Here is a 26,683-nt window from a genome sequence, read left to right on the forward strand (position 1 = left end):
ATAAAACGAAGGGAAAATACACATTTACGTAGAATATTACCATAGAAACGTTGAATGTAATGGTTCATAAAAATTTCATATATAAAAGTGATACCCGATGTGTCAAATTACTTCGATACAAATCATCATTTTATAATTTTAAACCAAAAATTACTCAACATTATATCAATCGAGTATCAGTGTATGCCCACCGTGCCCTCGGCGCACTGCTCTTGGTTAAGTCCTTCATCATGAGTCCATGGGAAAACGAGTCTTTCAGTTGATAGGTTTTTTCAAGTTTTGTTCGGCGGACCCAGTTGATTTAAGCAGCTTAACTATGTCGTATCAAAACCAAAGTAACCGCTGTAACGCATGTATTATCTTATTGGCCGAGCACATTCGTTTAACCAGTGTGGTGCAGGTTCAAATCATGTAACAATTACTTAAAAAGAAACTATAATGGAGCTTAATTTGCGTATCCATTGATAAAATTGGTATTTTACAAGAGACACAATAAAAAAGTATCCCATTGGCAGGTGGTTCGTCGACAAATTTTCGTTTCGTCGTTTTTTCGTTTTCGTCATTCGTCAACAAATGGAATTCAACACGCATATCTTTGGCTTGGTCGGTTCCTTGAGAAGTGCGATCCCGCGTAAACAGAGACGAGAAATCTCGGTCGAGAACAACTTGGCATACATTTACCAACACTATTTAGCCGGTATTCCTTTGTTCCCGCCGAGAGAAACGTTGAAGCTTCTCGCTTACTGGCGAATTTGAGATGAATATAGTACATTAAATAATATTTGATGTTTTATTATCTTTGCAATGTCGTTACAGAACAATGATATAACAAATGAAACCCTAATATCTACATATATAACATACTCGTATAACACAGCAACCGTATTTCTTCATAATGAATAACGTTATTTTTTATTTATGGGAAAAATGTTATTACAAAAACCAAAATACATCTTTTAAAATGTCTATCTGTCTCATCATCAAGTGAAAACTAATGAATGGATTTAAATCGAACTCAAACCGTGTTCGAAAGAAGTCTTAAACCTTACATCCAATGTCAACGTATATAGTTTGATTCAGAATAATTAATAATTTCAATCTCTATATATACAAGATTTTCAAGGACGAAGTTAAAGACACAACTCATTTTTTATAAAATTGTAAAATTTTACTTCAGTTGAATTAAAAGACAAAATGATTACTAACTTATAAAACACTTAGATGCCACTGTCTTCCATGCTATATTTGAAAACTTTCTTACCCTATATATTAAAAGGTAGGAAATCTTGTCATCGCGATGTAGAAATATGACAATTATTTTATATCGCCATCTAGTACACAACGGTGGAATTACGATGTACTTATAAAGAACTTATACAATGGATAAGGAGGATTATTGGGTTGTTCTGTGAACGACTGAATTAAACGACGCCAAGATTTCACCAGCTAGCGACAAATTTCTCGTAATTCTGCTAACGCTCCTCTTTTATATAACTGTCTCGATATTAGTGTGATTATTTTTTTTCTATATTGGAATGAAATATATCTTATCCATTATTATAAGATACTACTTTTTTTCTTTATTATTCAGTATCAAGTAAATAAGAAATATTTTTATTGTGTTATAGTTTTTAAATTTCAGAATGTTGGTAGCGAATAAGCAATATATTTACTAACTAGCCATTATGTACGATCGAAATAATAAACATATTTGCAATATATTGTAAGGACGGGACTAGGTAAATAAAGTAGATGTTTAAGGTTTGAAGATAAATTTATTACTGCTCTCAATACCATGTGTCAGCTGCTTATATACTACACTACATGCCCTACCAAACAAAAAAAAATGTTGGATACATTAACATTTTTTTTTAATCAAAATACAATATGAAAAAGTAAAATAAAATTGAATATAATAATAATTAAACAAAATAAAACAAATATGTAAACAAAGGTATAATAATGCAGTGCTGAAATTTAATATCAAATATCATAATAGGTACAGTCATAATCACAAGTCTTAATAAACAATATGTTTAATGATCATTCAACATAAAGTCTTGTCCTATTTTTATGAACAGTTTTTTCTTTACCATTGACTAAAATTACAACATTCGGTGATAAATCTTTAACAACTGTATATGGACCTAAATATAATGGATCAAGTTTGCTAATATTTTCATTTTTAACCAATACTAAGTCTCCTTGTTTATACTCCACTGGGTTTATACTTCTATCATATTTTATTTTTCTTAAAGTTTTACAATTTATGAGGTTTGTTTTAGCATCATTTTGTGACTTTTGTAACCGGTATTTTAGTTCTATTGCATAATCATCAAAATTGTAAATTGGATCTATTGTCGACCTAAGATTACTTGGTAAGTTACATTGTTTGCCAAACACTAATTCGTATGGAGTAAATTTTGTACTCGAGTGTACAGAAGTGTTATACGAAAAACACCAGTAAGGAATCCATGAACTCCATTCCTGACTATGACTGTTAACTTGCATTCTTAAATAAAATGTTAAATGTTTATGACTATTTTCAAGTGATCCTAAGGTCTGATGGTGGAAGGCTGTAGACTGTAATTGACTTATATTTAAAATTTTACAAACCTCTTCCATTGTAGAATTTATAAATTCAGTTCCTCTATCGGTCACGATCTGCCGAGGGATGCCATATCTAAGTATAAAATTATTTACTAGAGTTGTAGCTACTGTGCGCGCATCCTTACCTGCTATCGGATATGCCTCGACATATTTGGTGAGGTCGCATTGGAGCGTTAAAATGTAATTATAATTATTATCTCTTGTCAATGGACCTACCAAATCTAAATAAATCTTATCAAAAGCTGAATTTCCACAGTCCGTTATGGTCATAGGTTCTTTTATGGTATTTAAATATTTATAACGTTGACATTTACTACATTTTTTTACAAAAAGCTTAACATCATGCTCTAATCCTGGCCAAAAATATTTTTTACGAATGTTATTTAACATACGTCTTATTCCTGCGTGTCCGCTAGTGGGCAGGATATGATAATCGTTTAATATAACTCTTTTCGTATCGTCGTCTATAATTTTTGTAACTCCTTTAATTACGCATAAACGGGGTCCGGACCACTTACGCATTTTATTAATAACCTGAGCTAGCTCTTTAATTATTTGAAAATTATTCTCATCTTTTATTACATATAACGTATTTATTTTTAAATCGATACAAAATGATTCCATTTCCCTCACAGAGACAGCTCGTGTACACTGGGATTGGGTAAACAGTTTCACAAAAATTGTACGATTTGACGACGAGTATGCATAATCACCACGCTCTAATGATACGCATTTTTTAAACTTTCTCCATTCTTCTTCATTCACAAATACCAACTCCGTGTAATACTTCGGTAGTTTTAACATCTCTACAACTCTTGGGTGATCAGTCCAATCGTCAGTAGAAATATTAGAAACCGAAGTAGAATTACAAGGTTTTTCATCAAGCTTCTTCTTTTGTGCCCTTGTAAGTACTGACAAAATATGATCATTCATCGCCTTTAATTCTTCACTACTAATTTCTATGCGTGACAATGCATCTGCAGCTACATTATCACACCCTTTTACATAAGTAACCTTAAAATCATACTCTTCAAGTATTAGCCGAAATTTTAACAATCTACTGGAAGGATCTGTCATATTGTATAAAAATATTAAGGGTCTATGATCTGTTTCTATAATGAACTTTCGTCCATAGAGATACGGTCTAAAATATTTAACAGACCAAACAATCGCTAAAAGCTCTTTCTCAATCGTTGGATACCTACGTTCAGCTTTATTTAAACTACGACTGGCGTAAGCTATTGGTCTACGATCAGCATTACATAAAATCGAACCTATTGCATACCCTGAGGCGTCTGTCTGTAGTATAAATGTGTTATTATAATCGAAAATAGGATATTGTAATATTGGAGGGCTCATTAACATTTCTTTTAAAGTACTAAATGATTTTTGACAGTTTTTATCCCAATTAAATATTACATTTTTACGACATAAATCATTTAATGGAATACAGATTTGGGCGAAATTCGGAATAAACTTTCGATAATAGTTCGCAAAGGCTACAAATCGTTTGAGCTCGTCTACGTTTTTAGGAACCGGATAATTAATTAACGCCTTAATTTTTTCTGGATCTGGTTTAATGCCGTCCGCTGATACCACGTGTCCGAGGTATAAAATTTCTTTTCGAAGAAAATCGCACTTATCAGGATTTAATTTTAAATTAACTTTTCTAAGCCTTGTTAAAATATCTAACAAATTTTTATTATGACTATCTAAATTTCTTCCGAAACAAATTAAATTATCCAAATATACAAAACATTTATCGTAATTAAGTCCCGACATTGCTACTGTCATTAAGCGTGAAAATGAACCAGGACTGGTTTTCAAACCCATAGGCATACGGGTCATTTGATACTGGCCAGACGGTGTTGTGAATGCGGTATATTTCCTACTGTCAGCATTTAGCTTCGTTTGATAATAAGCTTGTGTTAAATCTAATTGAGAAAAATAAATAGCTCCTGAAAGTGAGTCTAATATATCACTTATATTCGGAAGGGGAAATTTGTCATGCATTATACAATCATTTAATTTCCGAAAATCTATCACTAAACGCCAGCTTTTATTATTATCTTCTGATTTTTTAGGTACTAATAGTACTGGGCTAGACCATTCGCTGTAAGCGGGTTCGATAATATCATTGGCCAACATTTTTTGAACTTGTTTTTCTATTTCATCACGTTGAGAAAACGGTAATCTATATTGTTTAGTATAGACCGGATTCGTATTAGCTTTTAGTTGTATATTTTGTTCGTAAAGATTACACGTACCTAACTTGTCTCCTGGCAAGAAAAATACGTCAGCATATTTCGCACAAATACTTTGTATACTAATGCTTTCTTCTTTGTTCAAATGATTCAATTTAATTAATGATAATAATTTCCGAACTCTTTTTCCGTCCAAATTTTCTTTGTTAAACGAACAAATATTATAATTCGATAATAAATCAATTTCAGGCCTAAAATAACTAAGATTAATTTCTGTTTCGCGAGTATTTAAAATTTGAATAAATATTTTTCCCTCTTTCGGTTGACAGATACTTCCAGCGATAAATACACCTTCACACAATTCTCTGGGAAATATAACACACGATTCATTCAAATAAGAATCAACTTGAAAAAACTTTTCACACCTCGGAGGTACCTTTATAAATGTATTTTTACCTAATTTTCCTAAACCTAAGGAGAGCGTAATTGGTTTGTCGAAGCTATTTAAAGTAAATGTATTATTTTCGTAATTTAATACACAATTATAATTAGTTAAAAATTCTTGTCCGATTAAACCATCTTGAATACAAGGCAAATTCTTTAAGACATAAAACTTATGTTTGAATTCTATTCCACATAAGGTAAACGGTATGTAAACATAGCCCTCGGTGTACGAGGTGCCACCAATACCATTTACGGCTACGCGTTTTGGATGTATTGGAATATTCCTATCTCTTATTACATCGTATTTAATCACTGACATCGAGGCGCCCGTGTCAACTAGCATTCTATATTTGGTACCTAATATTGTAAACTCTACGAAATTATTATATGTATTGCATGCTAGAATAAAGTTAGGATCGAAAAAACTCTAAGTTTTGGTTATTTTCCGAAGTAGTAACCTGTATATCGTTTTGGGATTGATTCATAAGATACCCATGCTGTTTTCTACCGTTATTATTTCTACCTCGCGATACTGCACGATCAAAATTATGTCCGCGTCCTCGAGAATTACTTGTGGATCCTCTATTGTTTCCTCGGTGGTATAAACTAGATGTTTGATTCGGCATCGGCCTAAATGAACTATTTGGCGTGTAATGTTGGCGTGCGTTGTTTAATACTCGACCTCTACTATGCCCCCTATAAGATGGTTGGTACTTACCTCGATGTTGAGTCGTGAAAATCGTTCCAGCTGATGTAAAAGAGCCTTGACGCGACAGTTCCTCGTCTTTGGCTGCTCTTATAACATCTTTCAGCTCTGAGTAGTTGCGGGCCGCTAAAATAGTGCTTAATCGACTGTTCCTCAAACCTTCGGTGAATCGCTGTATTGCTAATTTTTCGTTTACGGGTCTCAATATTTTAAACGCGTTATCGTCACCGTTAGCTTGGGAAATAGTCAATTCAACAAATAAATCCTCAAGTTTCTTACCAAATTCCTCAATACTCTGCGAACCTTGTCTAGATTTTAACATATCTATTTGTAGTGCCGTGGCTGACTGCTTAGTCAACAGATTATTTTTCATGTCGGCAATAAGTTCTGTGGAAGATTCATAGTTAGATAATAAACGTAATTTGGCATTTTTAGTTAAACGAGTTTTAAGGACAAAAGAAATAAGTAACTGTTCATGTTCTTTCCTAATGGTTTGGCTATAGAATTCGATACAATCTATTAATTTTTTAGTAACTTCTTCATCTCCTGTCATAATAGGTAGAAGAGAAGTAGCAGTTTTCATGTCAAAGTCAGTCATGGTGCTAAAATCTTGGTCACTAACTAAACAAGTTGTTTGAATTTTTTGATAAAGCGATTCAATTTCTTCGCAAGCAACTAATAAGTAATTTATCTCTTCCTTTTTTATATACCCTTTAGATGCATTAAAGTTTAACTCGTCACGATATTTTATATATTCGTCATATAAACTTTTTGCCTCTAAATATTTCTGTTCTAACAATTTTTTAGTTCTTTTCCCTTTACTTAGTTTAATTAAATTTATTTTTATATTTTCAATTTGATGTTTTATATCTAATATATGATCCATTTAAATCTTAAGAAACGGCTTAAAAATATACACTTAAAAATAATGATAAAATATGAATATATCTATTGTCTATAATACCATAACACCTTTGCTGATGACACTATTTCACTTCTCCTTTTATATATTTTTCACACTTTTACACTCCTATTTTTTTTTATAAGCATCCATTGATGCGTCTCCAGGCTAAACGACACGTTCCTGATTTATTTCTCCAGTCTCTGGTCCACGCCTCGAACGTCTGAAAGCGCTCCTGGCCATCTCCTGACGCATCCAGTTTATGTGGCAGCGTTTATATAATTTATATATGGCAAACTTTGCCCCCAAAATTAAAAGTAAAAGAAAAATACCCAAAATTATATTTGTCACTTTCTGATTTTGGTGTATTAGTTCCACGTCGGCCGAATTCACGCCTCCTGCGGCATTTTGTGCAACCACAATTTGTTCTTTACTTTGTTCTTTGCCCATTTTGTATTATGACGCTACTAACGTTCGAACAATTAAATACACGAATGTCCAATATTACACAGAGCGACATTATATTGTTATACTGCACTTCGTTAGAACCCGAAACCGAACCTTAAATGGCAGGGTCGCCATGTAAGGACGGGACTAGGTAAATAAAGTAGATGTTTAAGGTTTGAAGATAAATTTATTACTGCTCTCAATACCATGTGTCAGCTGCTTATATACTACACTACAATATCTTTCACTACAAACTATAACTTAAGGCAAGTTACAGTTATATTACGACGAATCTAGAATGAAATTTTAACCATTCTTTACGTCGTCAATGCGCCACCAACCTTGGAACTAAGATGCTATGTGCTTAGTTACTGTGACGAACTCTCCCTTTAAACCGGAACACAACAATACTAAGCATTGCTGTTTGGCGGCAGAATATATAATAAGTGGGTGGTAGCTACCCAGACGGGATTGACAAAGCGCTACCCTACCGCTAAGCAAACCAAAGTAAATAATAAGAAATGAAATAAAGCGCGACGTATGTAATGAAACTGAAAACTTTTTGCGTCGGAAACGTTGTGTTCAAACTCAATTTTGAAACTTTATTCGTACCGCGCCCAAAGTAGTTTCACTTCTATAGTGTTAAACTCAACGCTACGACCAACGCGTATATAATTTAGAATTACCTAATATTTATTGAAGTTAATTTGATTATAAGTTTTGTTTTAATGTTATTTAACTTCGTGATATGATTTTCACAACTACCGACATTATAATGATTTAACTTTTGTATAAAAAGCGATGTATTTACAATGAACTATCATAATTATTGTTGAACTTGAATAGGGTGGTCACTCCGCCTCTTTAATGAATATTGTTTATAACATGGCTCACCTTCCGTTTCATCTCAGAAGTGGGATCGGCCTAAAAATATATCAGGACCGTACATCTGGTCTTGGGAACTAAGAAAGGAACAGTGATCCGTCTATCTCATCTGAAGAAGAAGAAAAAATATTGGCAAGAAAGAAAAATGAATCTGAGACAATGACTAACTTTCACGGAAAAATGTCATTACTTAAGAAATGCAAGATTAGTGGTGAAGATGCTATATCCTGTAAGTACTTTCACGGAAAAATGTCATTACTTAAGAAATGCAAGATTAGTGGTGAAGATGCTATATCCTGTATAATAAGAGGTGGATTGAAATGGTGAATTCCGCTAGAGAATTCCGCTAGAAGATCAACTTGGAGAAGAGGCCGCGCTGAAGGTGTTTCGTCGAATGCTATTTCAAGTACACAGCCCACACAAAAGGTCAGCAACGTTTTACAAGCTACCTACGATATTTTATTAGACTTATTTAAGAAAATTGCTTATGTATGGTGATGTATGGTATGATAATTGCTTATGAAAGGTCATGGTTTAATCGCATATATACAGGCAGCAAATTAAATTTGCTTACCCTCGCAATAGCAAAAAAATATATTAAAACTACAACTTCAACCCTCTTATATAATAATAAAAGGCTTTGGGAGCAGTCAATTATATTCTTTAAGTAAATGTGAGATAGAAGTAAATGTTGATAATATTGTACTAATGGACAAGTTGAGATATCATCTACCCGACATAGATTTAATAATAGGGCATACGTTGATTAATCAAAATCATGTTAGCTTAGTGACCACCGCCGCCGCATCTGTTTCGTTTTGCACGACAAATAAATTGAACATTGACGTTATAGGTATTAATTTAGATTCAAATGACTTTATAAATAGTTTTCCTGTACTCTTAACTGAAGATATTAATATAAAAAAAAATGTAATTATGCCTTCGTGTCCGTTAGGGTTATTGATTATTTATACACGGAGAACAAATCGTATTTGATACACGGGGTCTATTACGAGTTAGGAGGTACATCTTATTACATACCAGAATGTTTAATTAATTGTAAAGATTGTTTTATCAAAGTAATTAATGTATGAAATGATGAAATTTCATGATAAAGCGTCTGTGTGACTAAAAGCGTCTGTGTGACCAAAAATATGTGTCACTGGCTAAAGGCTTCAATTATAAGTAACAGAAGAAATATTACTAATTAGTAACAATACATTAGTATGAAACGATATACTTTTGGCCTGCATTTTTTTTCCAGATATTCGATGCCGGTAAAAACTCTACCAGCCGTGGGGCACGGCAGTTTCAGGATGGCCGAGTGTTAAACTCAACGCTACGACCAACGCGTATATAATTTAGAATAACCTAATATTTATTGAAATTAATTTGATTATAAATTTTTATGTTTATAAACCATATTAATTATTTCATTAGGAATTACAAAAAAAAGTATCTTTTACTAGTATAGATATCGGTATGAAATTTTTAGGAAGTCGGTGCGCTTTGCTAGTACAAGAGTACAAATACCGACGCGGGATAGCAAATATTCAGTACGTACACCTTCGTTGGGAACATAATTCGATTTAGAGACCTGCAATGCTTTTATCTTTGACCTTCATTGTCAACTCGCTACAGAATACTGTAGTATGCCAATTTTTGTTAAGAGAAAAATTGTATATTATATACATATATTTCTTTATCTTTAAAACATATATTAACATAAGTCTTCGATATGTTCTTTTATGATGTAATTAGTATACCTACTGCCAAATTAGTAAGTGGTCACCACCACCGTTAGACAGTGTAAGAAATATTAAAGATTTCTTACATTTCATGTGCCACTAGCCTTTGGGACTAAGATTTTATGTTTCTCTATCTGTGGTTACACTGGCTCACCCTTCAAACACGCTTCAAACCGGAACACAGCAATAGTAAGTATTTCTGTTTGGCGGTAGAATATATGGTTAGTGAATCTACCCAGAAAATCAATATTATAAATTGTTCTACTAGTAAATATGGATATTTTTTTGTATGTTCGGGTTTGAATGCTAATTAAGCTTGTGTAAATACAGGCACAAAGGATTACTGTACGATCCTTTGATAGGCAGCGCATAACCGTTGCGTGAGTACTTTATACTTTTTGCAGTGTCATTGTTTATGACCAAGGTAACTATTTACTATCAAGTGACGCATTAGCTCGTTTGCCTAACCTAAAACTTTCAACTTCCAATACGACGCCCTTGAAGTCATTATTCATTCACTTTGTATGCAGTTTTATTTAAACGGCTGAATAATAGTTAATCAAGGGTTAATTATTCTGTTACACGCCTCGATATTATTTGTTTTGGAGACGATACCAACAATTATTTTCAAAGTATGCGAAGCGGACGAAACATTCATAAAAATATGTTCGTATAATACACACAAATGCACATAGATATCCTTCTAAATACCTTTGAAAAACAATCGAACTCTGGAGACCTGGGGGAATGAAAACGAGAATTGAACCAAGTCACAGCTCACGAGCTCTTTTTTAATGTTGCGGAGTTAGAAACTTTGTTAAAAAAAATTGTATTTTCATTAAAATATAGCGTAAGTTTTATCATGGGTATGCGTAATATTGTTGTTAATTTACTTTGGTGCTACCGATAGTATTCCTGTTTTGTTAATCCCATAAGAAGACCCGAGTTTCGAGATTGCAAATAGCCCAAACACGTCTTTTTACAAGACAATGTGATTTATGACGTATTTTTGTTATAATTATTTAAACAAATCAATAATAATAACAATAATCTTGTATTTACGAGAAGAACGGGTTAAATGATGGATGTCTTATGAAATAATAAAGTACCTACATGCATGGTTCGCCTCTTGGAAAGTCATATAAATCAATTTGTACAATTTTAAATCCTAATATATAATTTACATTCTAAGTATTCATTTATGTACGTTGTACATTCAAACAACTTACTTAAACATTAAAAGATTATTAAGAACTCAAATGTTTGAATGAAAAAAGGCTTTATTATTATTCTTAAAACAAAGTAAGTTACTCGATTGAAATGGACCGACGTTGTAATAAACCACGAACGACGGCGCTCCGTCCGTATTACAATTAATTTTGTATCGCGGTCAAATATTCATTCGCAATTCCACTTTATATCAGACGAAATAACAAAACTCGTTTATTTCGAAGGTTTTATAATAAGCACTTTCATTCTATTGTTATATCTATCATGAGACGTGGGAAAAATATTACGTAGTCGGGTACAATAAAAGTTCTTCATACAGGATTTAAACGAAAAATTTACGTATCATAGTTTAAAAATTACTTTAAATTGTTCAGTATGAAACTAACTCAATAAAAGTCGAGTTTGAGAAGAAAATCTTTGGAGTGCCGCGATCTCTGGCGTGATGAGAAGAAAACTTAGATTAAAAACTTATTTCATACTTTAATCGTAGCCATATAATGTATATAGTTTAAAGTTATCACATTAATGATATATATATTACGTAACATATAAGATGACCTTTAGAACCGAAACGATAAATCTTAACTTTATGAAATATAAAGATCATCGAGAGTAACTTTATAACTGTAGAGTTATCTCGTCCGAAATTATTGATAAACTGGAAATGAAAATGTATCCGTCTCATTTTCTATGTCTTTGTATCATGTGAAAGTCGTTGAAAGTATTTTAATTAAGATTTTTTATGAGTTTTCGATGACATTAATAACAGATCTGTACACGTGCTCGCATCAAACAATCGAAGGATAGTAGAACAAAGCTTTGACACCTAATTAATTAATTTGCTTAGGTCACGAAAGCATATTGTACTTATCATTAATCAACGTTTACAAATAAATAAAACATACATTGTATTACTTCTACAAAATATTTATTTACATTTTTATGCCCGTAAAACATCTCTTTCATCTCTATATATAATACATGCTCTTTCATAGACAATATACTTATTATCTGTGTCCAAAAACATTTTTCATACAAAACCCAGATAGTATAAGCCAGCTTAATGAAAAATGTCGCTTACAAATTGGCTTGTCCATCGCACACGAAGCAATTTTCAACAAAAGCGAACATGAACAGAATTTAAAACGCTGTGACGTGACGTGACGTGACATTGTTAATAAATGTAGTTTTCATAAAAATATATATTGACAGCTAAATTACAAAATGAACTTGGATGAACTCGAGTATTTAGATCATATAATAAATCCTAAGTAAATCCTTAAAGCCGAGATCGCCCAGTGGCTAGTACACGTGAATCTAAACTGAAGATTGCGGGTTTAAGGCCCGGCAAGTATCACTGAGTTCTCTTGTGTTCAATTTGTGTGTAATAATTCGTCTCGTGCTGTGCCGCGAAGGAAAACAACCTGCATGTACCTGCTGAATTTTTGCCACTTGTTTATCTACATATTATCTACCACTATGCATTGGAGCAGCGTGGTGAAATAAGCTCCAAACCTTAATAGAAGATGGAATGGATGGATGGAATAGAAATGGAAGACTTGGCCCAGCAGTGGGACTATACAAGATAATACTTTCCTTTTAAGCTCTTAAAAACCAATACGTTATAACTTAATATATAAATCTTCTAGAAATATTAACAAAAATATTATTTTTTCTCTGTATGGCAAGTATTTGTATCTCTTGACCTCTGCCAGAAATCCGTGACTTCGCGGGTAGGTGCGGGCGTAGGTAGATAAGTATACAGCACGACGCGCCGCAGCGGTGTAGAATCGGTAGGTAGGGCTATCGGACTCTCAAGACTGTACATATTGAAAAAAACATGGTTATAAAGCCATCTCTCTCTTACCTCTGGATTCTTTTATTAAGCATATTGCAACCCTTCTTTTCAAGATCGGTGCACTACTCACGTAAATGACCAGTTCACATATGAAAAATTTATTATCAAATCAAATCAAATACCTTGCCTCAGGAAGGATCTATTCACTTTGCGGAGTAAGAAACTTGGTATTACTTAGCTTTTTGAAATCTAATGATTATATAATAATTTTTAAAATAATTATTGTATTATATATTTTCGGCGTACATAATAATTCTTGATTGTGACGATCAGTTAAAAACAGCCTGACGGGGCTTAAAATCTAAAGTTACAAATACCTAATAAAGAATGTATTAGATTTTTTGTCTGTGTTTGGAAATGCTAGGAAAATAACCAAAATATTCTAATTGGGCAATATCCATGTCTGTTGTCTAACTTTTCTAATCGTCTATACTGAGGAGTCTACCGTAAGAGACGACGACAAAGCAGATTTCCGCTAGAGCTTTCAATCTAAAGAAACTTGTGAAAGATATTGTTATATCATACAAACAAAAATATATAATAAACAGCAACACACTTTATTTTTATGACGCTTAAGTCCAAATTATGCATATGTATTAACACCAATTGACGGCATTGTTTACACTTGTTTTTTTTCTCGACAATTATATAAAGTAATGATTGACAAACAATAAAATATCAAGAAAACCGTTATACGATTCAGAATCAATGACATGCGAATGCCAATCATACGTATTTTCATCAAGCTTGTAACGTATGCCTGTAACGTAATACTAAAAGCAGAAAAGCTACTATAATTAGAAGTGCCACTGAAATTTAGGCTTATCATCAGATTTCTTTATTATGTATCGTACATACAAAAACTCTTGGTAAAGCACCCCTAAAAAAACTTAAAAAGGTAAAGATAAAGGCATACGTTTTGAATGCTATTAACAGTTATATAAAATTTATATAATAAAACATTAGTTGGTAGAATGACTGAAATTAAAATCCGCTAGTGTTCAAACACAAAACCTTTTACGTCCGTAAGTTACGGGCAACCCGGTGTGTTAAGATATGATCCGCACAAGCTGCGAGCTGACTCGGCAAAACGTTATTTATTACAGTCAATTTCAACACCATTTATCATCGCTTTATCTCGCTAACGGTTTAGTCTAGGATTTATTAAACAGAGCTTGGTCAAAACATAGCTGTGATTTTTTAATATACATCTTATGTATCATCAGTAAAATGTCTGTAAAAATAAAGATTAATTAAAGATTTAATTTAACGTTATATTTTTGATAATGATGTCCACACTCTACGGAAGACTAAACAAATGGAGTTCGTATGACTTCGCTTGTATTCGTTCCTGATAATTACAATAAGAAATGTTCAAGTCTAAGAAAATGATTTCGTGAATTTTTAAAACTTTATTATATGGTACAGATATAAATAGATTCAAAAAATTCAAAAGTAAAACGATATATACAAGGCATTTGAATTTGTATTTGCAAAATATTCGAATTGCAGCGTTCTCATTGCACAAAACGTACCATTACGTAATTTATTTCATCGATCTTATATAAAGATTTTCATTTTGTGTCTGTCTGTCATTGGCTTAATTTTCATTTCATTTCAACGTATTTAGTTCTTAAATGGTCAAAAACATAGATTTTTTATGACGATTAATCTATCCTTTTTCAATCATTGCATTTTCTTTAAAACCAGAAATGCGATGAAGAATTAAAAGTTTTATATTTTTAAACGCTCCATTGAAATGTGGGCATTTGAAACAGATTCTATTCAAATTTTTTATACGAGATAATGAGTCTGTTTCAGATTTATGAAAGGCTGTGTTTTAATGAGCAGAGCTTTACAAAAACGAGCGTCGAGCATTCGAATATTTAAGATCCAAACTGTTCCATAATTAAGTATTGTATGCGTTTCTTGAGAACGTGTCCTTGAAACGATTGTTTTAAAAAGTAAGTAATATATAAAAAAAGTTATTAAATTCATAAAAAATAGATTTAAGTTAAAAATAACCTTAATAAGACTATTTTAATTCATATCAGGTTAGATTCCCCTTTTAATGTAGTGCAATTTATTAAGCATATATTGAATTGATAAGACTTACTTAGAATAAGCGTGCTGTAGTTTGTGAGTGGCCAGCCACTGCCGCAATACGAGCCTCTGCTGCAAAACATGCGCTGCACGTCGTAATCTTCTCTCCTCTGATGCAGGCAACTCTGGTAATCTTTCCATATTCTCTGGTGACCCACATCCGGATAGTGTCGATATTCCTACGGGAAACATATATTGGTTTATATAAAAGTAATATTTTTTTTTGTATTAAAACCGATGACAGTACAATTAAGAACGAATCATTAAAAGAACAACTTATTACAACGTTAATGTCAATAAGCTTATTATTAATAAATTCTAATGTGACACCCAATGAGAACCTGTGACAACATTTAATTTCCTCATAACAATGTTTATTAAGCGAATTGTTTTTAAGAAAAAAAGCAAACATTAAGTTTTCTTTAAAAGAAAGAAATAAAAAGGTCATATAAATAATAAATTAAACGTTTATTAAAGAAGTTTGTTGTAGGGAGGTAACTAGGCAACAAGCCGACCTTCGTTGTTGCGCCACACGGCAGAGAACGTAATATATTTTAAACTAGGCACACATAGGTGTATCAATAAAATTTATTATATTTTAAAATAATACTTACAAAACCGATACATAAAAATACAAATGTAAGAGTATACATTATTTATTGCCCCACTTTGGGCGCCACTCAAAGAAGTTTCATACATTATTATGTTTCTAAATCCTGCGTGCATTACTTGGCATATATAGCGTTTGTAGAAATATATTTGCGAGCCCATCGTGCGTTTGAATTCTACATAGGGAATAATGGCCACGCAATAAACATTCAGCAAAAAAATAACTGACAATTGTCACGCAAGCACAACATTTAACATTAACTAATATACTTATAAAAGCAATATACTGTTTTTTTAATGCATCGTTGTTTTACATCGTTAATTATAGTGAGAAAACGCCAATAAACAGAGCAATAAAATAAATAACCTGTGATAGTTTTGACCAAACTAAATAATAATTTAAGTAAATAATATCACATACACGACCAGTAGTAATGTAAACAATACAAAGCGCAAAAATAATGGCCTATTTCTAGTTTTCAAAAGAAACGGTAAGTAAAATCAAAACACCATCGTAGCTACATAAAACTTTCAGAACTTAATTACAAATAGGCCATCAAAAGAGTGACGTTCGAAAATTGCGCCGTATCGTGCCTCACGCGAAGCCCTCTATTCGAAATTTTCTTGACCTTTCAAACTAAACAACTTAAAACTATCTTTTCAGCTTCGCCCTTTATCTTTCAATTTCAAAAGCTGATAGAGAAAAATATTTCTATTCTAATTAAATTACATGTGAATTTTATACATGTCGTTGCACGGCACCATTGAACAATAGAACAATGGCACCAGGCAACATTATCACAACACACAACAACCATTGTCCCTTTGACCTCTCTCACAGTTGCCAAAAGCATTTGAATGTAACTCGCTTAAAACTCTTTATTGGTCTCATAATTAGAATTATCTCTCGACTACAAAAAATATACATACTATAATAGAATTTGTCTTCTTAATTGTAAGCAGATTGGTTAAGTTTTCTTAAAAAAAATGATTTATTTCCTACTCCAGTTTAATTAGTAAAAAACTTATTTTTTTTTAATATCTAGAATTAAATTCAACTTCGCCAATAAGCCCGGACCAAGAAAAAATATATATAAAACATAATTGACTGCAGAACGACAAAAGTACTAAGCATATTTAAATAACAGAGACCAACAGCGTTTAAATTTAAAAACGAATAACGTATTTCATGCAGATTTTAATGTTTGACAAAGACGAGGTCTAGAGGGCTGGCTGAAGAGGGCGGTTCAAGTTCGAGAGCTGTTCACGTCCGACCCTCAATCGCTACACGCTGACTATGAAACACTGGGAATAAGTACATCATAAAGTATAACTGATGATATTCACAATATTTTTTTTCTATATTATAGAACTGGTGGTAGGGCTTTGTGCAAGCTCGTCTGGGTAGGTACCACCCACTCATCAGATATTCTACCGCAAAACAGCAGTACATATGCTCGTCCGCCTTCCTATTCTATAAAAAAAAAAAAAAAAATAAAAAAAAAAAAAAAAAAAAAAAAAAAAAAAAAAAAAAAAAAAATATATATATATATATATATATTTTTGACATTAAATATGAATAAACCAATTTTCAGACCAAATTCTGATCATGGCGACCAATCTCGAGGATTATCCACCAGTACAGATACATTATAGTGCACAAACATGTGCAACACGCTAATTCGACACGACCATAGGAAAATCAGGCACAGTACAAGCGGCTTTACGTGCTTTTCGAAGCAATGTAATACTATAATTTTATTAAATATAGACTAAGGCAGAATCCTTAATAGCAAAACATTGCTCCTTTTAACCGGCGTGAATCAAAATTAATGAGGTTTATGCAGCCTCATTAGCTAATACTTACGCTGAAAATCGACGAGGGTAAATATCTAGTTGTTTTATTTTTAAGCAATACCTTAAAAATAAATAAAATCACCGTACAAATTACAACAAACAATTACAACAGATAATGATTCAATGTTCGTTTCATCCTTCTTCCTTTATTTAAAATATGTATATTCTTTTCTTATTAAGAAAAAATAACACAATTAAATCAAGTAATGATTATCATCTGTGTCCTTCGAGATCTAAGCTAGAATACCTATTAAAAATGATATCGATACAGTGATTACATTAAGCCTTCGTTCCACTACCCAATATTGTCTACGTATTTCCCAAATGTAAACCACAAACAAACTAAGCGGGGCAAAAATTAATAATACGAAGCAGTAGGCAACACTAGTGTGTAATATAAGGGATAACGCAATCGATGCACTTGTTGCTGTAAGTAGGACACTGAAATGGGCCGGCGACCGGCCCCGGGTTGCAGGTACCCTGGATATTTGTATAGCTGTCGTCATATCGCATCAAAGCCCTCGTAAACGATTTCCATAGAAAAGGCGAAAAGCAATGCCATTGTTAATCTATATTTCTAAGCATCCACCTTTATCTCGTATCTCTATAACAGCTGTAATATCTGTTAAAAAGTACAAGCTGTAAAACGGCAATATAAGGCATTTATTTAGCAAGCTAATTTATGAACTGAAATGAAAAAAAATGGATACTCCTAAATGTAAACCACGTTTATATACACAAAATAATACATATACATATAAATAAAATAAAATATATAAATAAACAAAGACCAGAAAAGTTTGTACACCGATTTTTTTTTATTTGATATTTGGAGCTTTAGTGTTATCAATAAGAAAATTGGAAATGAAAGTAGAAAAAAAATATTCGAAACATTTCAAATTAATTTTCCGGTTGATTACGGTTGAATTTCGACCACGGCGAAAAGTATACTTTTAATATAATATTGTTTTTGTTTTTTTCGTATTGACAATAGACAACGGCCTTAAATTGATAGAAAAGCGTAAAACTAAACGTATAATATTCTCAGTTAAAATCAATAAAGCAATTACAACAAGAGAACCTGTTCAGAGGGATCTAATTGTACGGTGGACTCGAACGCAACTGCATAGCGCTGGCTTCCCGCCAAATTCCCCGCCATCATGGTCAGGGATGCGCAATAAAACTACAACGCTATCGGAATGATACACTTTCTTAAATATCGACAGATTGTAACTTCTTTTTAAGTTTAGGAATTTTTATTTCGTAGTAACAACTTTATAATAAACTGTCAAAATAATAATACCTAGAATTAACTTATTTGAGTATATAAATTAAGGACGCACGATTCGATCCGATTAAATACGATGGTATAAAATAATTTTGCTGTAACTACATAAACTTATTTAAATTGTTAATTTTAATTAAGGAGTCGTTAGCAATTCTTCTTCAACAACGATTATAACAGTGGTGTACTAAATTAATTAAATTTATCGATCGATAATTACGAATCAATATCGATATATAACAAACATTGTTCACCAGTCGTTGACAAATAAGAATAAGTTATCCTTACCAATATTATAAATGCGAAAGTGAGTTTGTTTGTTTGTTACGCTTTCACGTCTTGTCTACTTAGCCGATAGTTATGAAATTTTGGTGTTAGGGGTACAGAAAAGTTATCTAGAATTTTCACTTGTAAAAAATAATTTAAAATATATATATCACTGGTTACTCCTCTTGATAACGAACAATATTTTAGAATCGCAAAATTAATCTACAATTAAAGTTTTAATAAAGCTGTTGTTATTCAATCATAAAAATGCCTTCATTTTCTTGTTCATTGTTCATGCTGAAAGGAGTTATTCGCGTCACAGCACTAGAGTCTCTGCAGAGGGGTTTTGAGTCGACCACACACTCCACAACCTGGTTAGCAGCGGAAAAGTCAATTAGTTGCAATATAGTCGCGAGTGTGCTATGCACGCCTTTGTTAAGGAAAATGAAACTCATAGACGCTAAGGATTGATTTGAAAAATTATTTTACTAAACTAAATTTAAACATCAATGATAATTGTGACAATGTTTACAACAAATGAATTTTAACACGCTATAACATGCAGCAAAAGAGATGCAGCAGGTTTTGATACTTTTTAACCGACTTAAAAATAGGAGGAGCATTTCATCTCGGTAGATTCAACATGCTGAACCGGTGGTAGCGTTACATTTAATCCAATACTGTATGAAACTACATGACGATTCAAAAGAGCCTTTACGATCCTTACTTGAATAAAATATTTTTTCGATTAGATTCGATTTAATTCGTCTATATATTTACAAGCTTGATGATGATTTATTGACAATTATAGTCCTCAATTATTGAAAAAAATCAGCTCACTAATTATGAAACACACATGTAATCACAGTAATCTAATTAAGTACGATGACTTTGACTAGTGTCGAAACAATAGAATGGTCTATATGATATACAAGTAGGTATATTTTTTAAGCCAACCCCGGACTTCAGATATCAGATTGAATGCAGTAAATATTTAGTTATGCTAAAGTTTGTTTTTGTTTTTTTATGCACATCGCTCGCAGAACTGACGGCCGCTGAGGCAGAAAGGTTCTCGGGTGGCGACCACGGAACAGAAGACGCAGCGTGGGCACAAGGTGGACCGACGACATAATAAGAGTCGCAGGAAGCCGTTGGATGCGGGCAGCGCAAGACCGGCCAACATGAAAATCCTTGAGTGAGGCCTTTGTCCAGCAGTAAACGTCTTTCTGCTGACATGATAATGATGAAAAAAATTTACTGTTTACGCAACAAAGAGGTTGTTCTAGTGTATACTGAGCTGATACTGAGAATTTGGTAATTGGTAAACCTAATATTTAATTGATACCGCCCAGGATTTGAATCTCGTCCCATGCTCTGCGGCATTATAAGCAAGCCGCTAGAATAAAGAGGCAGGTGTGCTAACAGTAAAACTTCTTCTAAAGTGGATATTGGCTTTGTATACATTCCCGTTCTTCAGAAAGCACGTAAACCCGCTGGTCCTTCAACTGAACTAGTCGCGACTCCATTGAGAATAAATGTTGTTGCCGACATCGATCAGAGAACATCATCATCGCTATTAGCACAGCAGGAGGTAAAATAAATACATCAATTAGTCACAATCATTTTGTGTAAGTATTGTATTATTTTTCGTGATAAATATAATTATCATGAATTTTTATATCAACCATGCATAAATCTCTTGTTTTTTTTACATTGAATATTATCGTAAATGAACTTGTCGCTTCAATAAAGGTGACCTTTTTAAAATTAGTTCCAAAGAACAATGAAGGTCTTAATTTTTAACATAAAAAGTAGATTTAAGCACATTCGCTTTAAAATCTAATTATAATATTTATATAATATTGCACGCATATAAAATTGCCTATTTTATAGATATAAATTATAAAAATATTATAAATGTCTCACAATATAGAAATAATATGTTCGTTTACAGCCTATGCTTTTGTAAATTATTCGTCAATTCTATTACGATGTCCCACTTGTGTTCGAACAACGGCCACAATTCGACTATAATATATACATAACAATAAAACATATTTTCTTTGCTGTTATTTCCAAAATGTCTTAATTTAACTTAACTTGCCTTTCACGCCGAAGGTTGTGGGTTCGATTCCCACCCAGGACAGACATTTGTGTGCATGAACATGTCTGTTTGTCCTGAGTCTGGGTGTAATCATCTATATAAGTATGTATTTACAAAAAAAAGTAGTATATGTAGTATATCAGTTGTCTGGTTTCCATAGCACAAGCTTTGTACAAGCTTTGGGATCAGATGGCCGTGTGTAAAAAATGTCCCAGGATATTATTATTATTATTATAATTTATACCACAAATGCTGGTCAATAGCTCTATATATACCAAACAAAGAAAATCGGTTGAAAAACTGTTCAAGCTTGCTTCACACCAAATTTTATCAAAATCGGTTTCGTGGTTTAGCTCTGAAAGCGTAAAAGACCGACAGAGTTATTTTTGAATTTATGTTATTAGAATAGATTATCATCTGCTTGTAAGTCAACTTTACGTACAGACATACATTCCTTCCTCACTATTCAAATAGAAATACAGCATTACTAAGCATAGCTGCTTAGGGGTAGAATAATTGGTGAGTGAGTTTTACCCCCGAGGCGAGCTTACACAAAGCACTTAATGGGGCCCAATTCTACTAATATGTAACGATTACGGTACGTTCCCGATTCAATTCCAATCTAACTTTCACTATTCTATATTTATTTGGATCGGAACCGAATCGATATGACATCAACATATACCATTTTGTCAAAACTCAAACTTTATTGTTAACTTTTATACCAAAAGTCGATAATTAAATTAAAGACGGATAAACGGCAACGATCACGGTTCGATTCGATTGCGATACAGTGACAATTTGATATAAGAATTGGCCCCCTGCTGTATTATCGCAACAATAAGCAACAGATTTTCTTTAACTATTCCTCAAAGATCAAAAGAAAATTATTAGATTAATATTAGATACGGCAGATACGGCGGTAAAAATTGACTATTAAAATGTACTTGTTAAAGTGTATTAAATGAATATAATTTGAAATGTTTTGAGTTGTAATCGAAAAAAGAATCGAAAACCTAATCTTAGTCCTTTCAATATCGGAATCGCGCTGGCACGCTTTTGTCAAATCACATTTACAATTCAATGCATACGATATTATCGTTTTTATTAGGTACCATCTAAGCCTGGGACATCGCAATAGTGTTTACAATTTTTTGCATGTGCCTTGGAAGCTTATACTAAATATTCTATTATTGTATTTATGTTGACAAAGAACATAGGCTAGTTATACGTAGAAAGTAAAAATACAACATCAGATAGCTTGTAACCGCTCTGTTGATACTAAATCCTTTTATAGTTTTATTTTGAAACAGAGTAACTTTTTTTTTGTATTATATAAATAAAACTTTGTTACTTAACAAAAATACCATGACATAACACATTGATAATCGTGAATTTTAATAAATATGCACTTATTTATACCTACTATAAACGAAAGTTGTTTTGATAAATGACTAATGTGTTTATTGTGAAGACGACAAAGGAATATATAATGAAAGGTTACCTGAAAATGTGGACATTCCTGACAACAGAGATAGGCCGGAGTGTCGGCTGTGAGAAGGATGTATCATACCGATTGAACAAATCTCGGAATCCTCGAATTGCCACATTTTGAGATCGAAACTTTTCGTGTTATTAACGAATCAAAGACGAGTCACAGATCGTCGCGATCTATGAATGAATTCGACCACTTTTACTGCAAAGTTTTAATCGGAGCTTCCGAATATAATTTCGATAAAGTTATACTTTAATATTATTCAAAGCTACAATTTTTATCAGATAAGAAAGGAATGCGGTCATATTTAGTGATGTATAGAGATATGCATTAGGGAGATACGTGCGCGCGGATCCGTGTTTGCGGTACGACTGAGCGTTGGGCGGACGGAACTACCCCCATCCCTCTTTTTATTTGGCGGGTGGCGGGTGGTGGGTGGTAGTGTGACGTCAGAGGACACCGCGAAGCCCAAAACCTTGTCCTGTTCATGTTTCGACAATACGAATTAATTCTTAATGGTCATGTTTTCCCTTGATATTCAAAAATTGTTTGAGCAAAAATGTAATAGCAAGTTTTGTTTTAATCCAGAAAAACTCATTTTAAGACTTATGTGTGTTAGAGAATTATGACTAATATAATGTGTTTGTATGATTGTTATGCTATCAAAAAAATTCATTCTGTTTATTTTTTAAAAATGAATTAAAGCTGTTTTCTTAATATTTCTTAATATCTTAACTGTTCTGTGTTTAAAACAGGAATCAGTCAATATGATTTTTATGAGTTTTAACATATTTCAGTATACTTAGTTTATAAGTTTTAATTAAACTTGGTAATATTTTTATTTTATTCCCATTGTTGGTAATGTTTATGGTATCACAAACCATAATATAATTGCAACAACACATTATGTACCTATATAAGATAATTTTAGAAATAATATCATCTGTACATTTAAATAAAAAAAAACATAATGGGCCATAGACTCTTTTATTGCTTAACTTAACAAACAAGCATGGATATATTTTAATTACCAAAAAATGTGACTTACTAGGTACCTACTAAAAGTTATTTTTAACATTAAGAACAGTATCAGGGAATCAAAACGGACTCAAATGTCAAATGCAATAAAAATATTTATAATTAATTAAAAATATAAAATTTTTATAGGCAGCTACAAATTATGATTATGTAAAATTTAAATAAAAAATAATCTTAAGCATAATAGAGATATTTTGAGATATTTAAATTTAATGGTAATTATTTCGTAATATCACTATAAATAAGTATTTTAATTTTTTTTATTTATCATTAGTGTGTAGAAAAACCAAAACATACTATCATACCTAACTGATGAAGAGTTCACTTTAAAAAAAAAAAACATTTAATATGAAAATTTTTAGGCGTTTCCTTATTTGTTGTTAAATGATCTACATGCTAATACCTACCGAGATCTTTGAATAATTTCTTATAGTCTCCAAGTTCATTTTGTTCCAACCATTCGTCGACTTCAGAGCTTTCATTTTCAAATATTTCACTTAAAACTATTCTAGTCACATAAACTAATGTTAAAAAAAATAATATTGTGCCACAATATTGCACCCGTTTTAGCATATTAGCAACTTTTAGTCATAAAATCATCGTTTACCGCAAAACAAACAAAATTCTGCACCTTAAATTTGCAAGTTTTGACAAATGTCAGAGGAAGGAACTACTGTTAACAGTGACAATGTCACTGGACGCACATGACGCGTTCCTTTCTTGCTAAGCAACTAATCGTAATAAGTTTTTCATATATATTTTTATTATTATTAAACTCGGAATCAAATTATGATAAAACTACTTGATGCAATAATTTTTAGAATATTTTGAATTAAAGGAAGCTTAGCATAACGTAACAAATATCGAAGAGCATTGTAGTCAATACTAATGATATTTCTAATCCACCTTGAAATTATTGATTTCAAAGTTTTAAAAATACATAAATGGTATCAATTCAAGAACCAATAGAATAATTAGTCTTCTTTTTTATGTAAAGATTCAATAGTTTCTATAATCATAGAAACTTTCACTTTTTGATATTTCACCCTTCAGTACAAGTTCTTTAAACTGTTGCACAATTTTGTGTAACAGTTGATAGATTTTTATACGATAAATAAAAGTAAAAAAATCGGTTTCATAAAATTATACGATAAATGAAAGTAAATAAATGGGGTTTCATAAAATTAAACGAACATGAAACATTAAATGTAAAATACATATATATATTTTAGGCATTATCACAAGGGGTGCTTAGACAGTCTAAGATCTGCATAAAGCTAGGTGTGTAGATCACATTTAACTAAGAAGTGGCTTTGAAACTACTAAAGCATGGTGAGTTTAATTCTTCAGCTTAATCTTATCAGCGAGTGAGCAAGACAGTCCTGTTCCATCAGGCTCGACATTCAGATCTTCAACTTTACTGTCATTGATGACCATGGAGAAACGCTTGGAGCGAAAACCACCAAGTGGTGGGAGGTTAGTTCCAAGATCCAAGGCTTTAATGAAATTGCCACTTGGATCCGCTAGCATGCGCACCTAGAAAATAATAAGTGTGTCACACGAATATAAAACTTCCAACAAATAACTAATCAACCAGTATATAAATTGTTTTGCAGTCAATATTTGTATTAAATATTCAAGAGCATTCAAGCTAATAAATAATGTACAAGTATTACTGATCAATGTAGTAGGTTAAAGGTCATTTAACAATAAATAAAATGTACATAGTAACAGCGCTTATCACTGACTGTTTACAATGTATCTTATAAATAGGCATGAGTTTAACATTACAAGGTAAAAAATTGTTTTCAATTTTTTTTTCTGAATTATATATAATAAAAATTAACGTTAAAATTTCACATGTGGGCAGGACATTGGCAATGTGGCTTACAACTTCTACAATGCTGATATTTAGGATTAGAAATGACTTAAAAAACCAATCTTATAAATATAGGTATAATAAAATCTTACTTTTCCCTTAGTATTGTGTTGTGTCCCCCATGCTGCCATCACATAAGGATCGTTTACTGATACACACACTATTTCCGAAACTCCCTCCGACTTCAATTTGTCAGCGTTCTGAACGTATCCAGGCAAATGTGTCTTGGAGCAACCAGGAGTAAAGGCTCCAGGAACAGCGAAAAGAACAACTTTCTTTCCAGCAGTTAATTCGCAAATATTCACTTTATTCGCAGGTGAATCCTCGAACAAATCAATTGATGGCATTTTATCACCAACCTTAAACAATAACAATAAATCAGAAGTAGTTATATAATTTTAGTACCAGATTAATCAAGTTATTACCTTAACTGGAGCCATGGCGAAAAAAGTCGTGTGTACCGCTCTACTAGACGCTTGTTTTGCAAATGCCGAAGCGTTTCGAATAATAGACACGGCCGTGAAAAACATTTGTGTTTGACTGATTGATTAATTAATTTTTAATCTTTGAAGTTTGAGTGATTGCTGTTTTTTACTATATTATTTATCTATTGCTATATTTAGTTATAGACAAGATTATTTAAATTAATGTTACCCGTTTAAAATATACAATAATTTTGCGTGAGTGGTCCGAATCCTTTGAAAATCTGAGAAACGATAAACAAAAGCAATGTACCAACTGGTTGATTATGAAACTATACCCTTAGATACAAGACTTAAAAACTTGAAAATAGAGGTAATGTAGAGATTGAAAAAAAAGACTGCGTTTTGAATATGAAACCTCTAATGTCATGCATTGGTAGTAAGATAAGACCGACTCGTATGTCCCGACTGAATATCATTTATCGATCCGTTGTTGATTTTTACATATATAATAAATATATTTTTTTGGTATTAGCCGAACATTTCAAGTGAAGAAAGCATAAATTAATATTTTTACCATTTCTTGAGCGA

At 32.2% G+C, this 26,683-nt stretch overlaps 2 protein-coding genes across 3 annotated transcripts in view; both read right to left on the bottom strand.

Annotated features, from left to right (window-relative positions):
- Positions 1-24,861, bottom strand: part of LOC126771441 (apoptosis-resistant E3 ubiquitin protein ligase 1) — a 32,677-nt gene extending 7,816 nt beyond the window's left edge. Inside the window, exons 1-2 of one of the 2 annotated variants that reach the window (XM_050491318.1) lie at positions 24,199-24,861; positions 15,150-15,315 (exon numbers count right to left, since the gene is read on the bottom strand). In XM_050491318.1, coding sequence (XP_050347275.1) covers positions 15,150-15,315; positions 24,199-24,364 — 332 coding nt within the window. In that variant the 5' untranslated portion in view covers positions 24,365-24,861. Of the gene's footprint in view, positions 1-15,149; positions 15,316-22,762; positions 23,105-24,198 lie in introns of those variants that run through there. The other variant, XM_050491319.1, reaches the window with a different exon arrangement.
- A 127-nt stretch (positions 24,862-24,988) lies between these two features.
- LOC126771490 (peroxiredoxin-5, mitochondrial) lies at positions 24,989-26,309 on the bottom strand. Its single transcript, XM_050491390.1, has 3 exons — positions 26,096-26,309; positions 25,763-26,029; positions 24,989-25,327 (listed from the first exon to the last, which is right to left on the bottom strand). Exons 1-3 carry the CDS (start codon positions 26,198-26,200, stop codon positions 25,130-25,132), a joined length of 570 nt encoding a protein of 189 aa, XP_050347347.1. The 5' UTR covers positions 26,201-26,309; the 3' UTR covers positions 24,989-25,129.
- Positions 26,310-26,683: the final 374 nt, after the last annotated feature.

Source organism: Nymphalis io, chromosome 10 (assembly GCF_905147045.1).
Source record: "Nymphalis io chromosome 10, ilAglIoxx1.1, whole genome shotgun sequence".
Lineage (NCBI taxonomy): Eukaryota > Metazoa > Arthropoda > Insecta > Lepidoptera > Nymphalidae > Nymphalis > Nymphalis io.

Bases quoted from the DNA above. Each gene is read 5' to 3' on its own strand.
- LOC126771490 (XM_050491390.1), bottom strand. From the start codon at position 26,200: ATGTTTTTCACGGCCGTGTCTATTATTCGAAACGCTTCGGCATTTGCA. The intron at 26,030-26,095 runs GTAATAACTTGA...TTATTGTTTAAG, and splicing joins TCGCCATGGCTCCAGTTAAG to GTTGGTGATAAAATGCCATC. The intron at 25,328-25,762 runs GTAAGATTTTAT...ATTATTTTCTAG, and splicing joins AACACAATACTAAGGGAAAA to GTGCGCATGCTAGCGGATCC.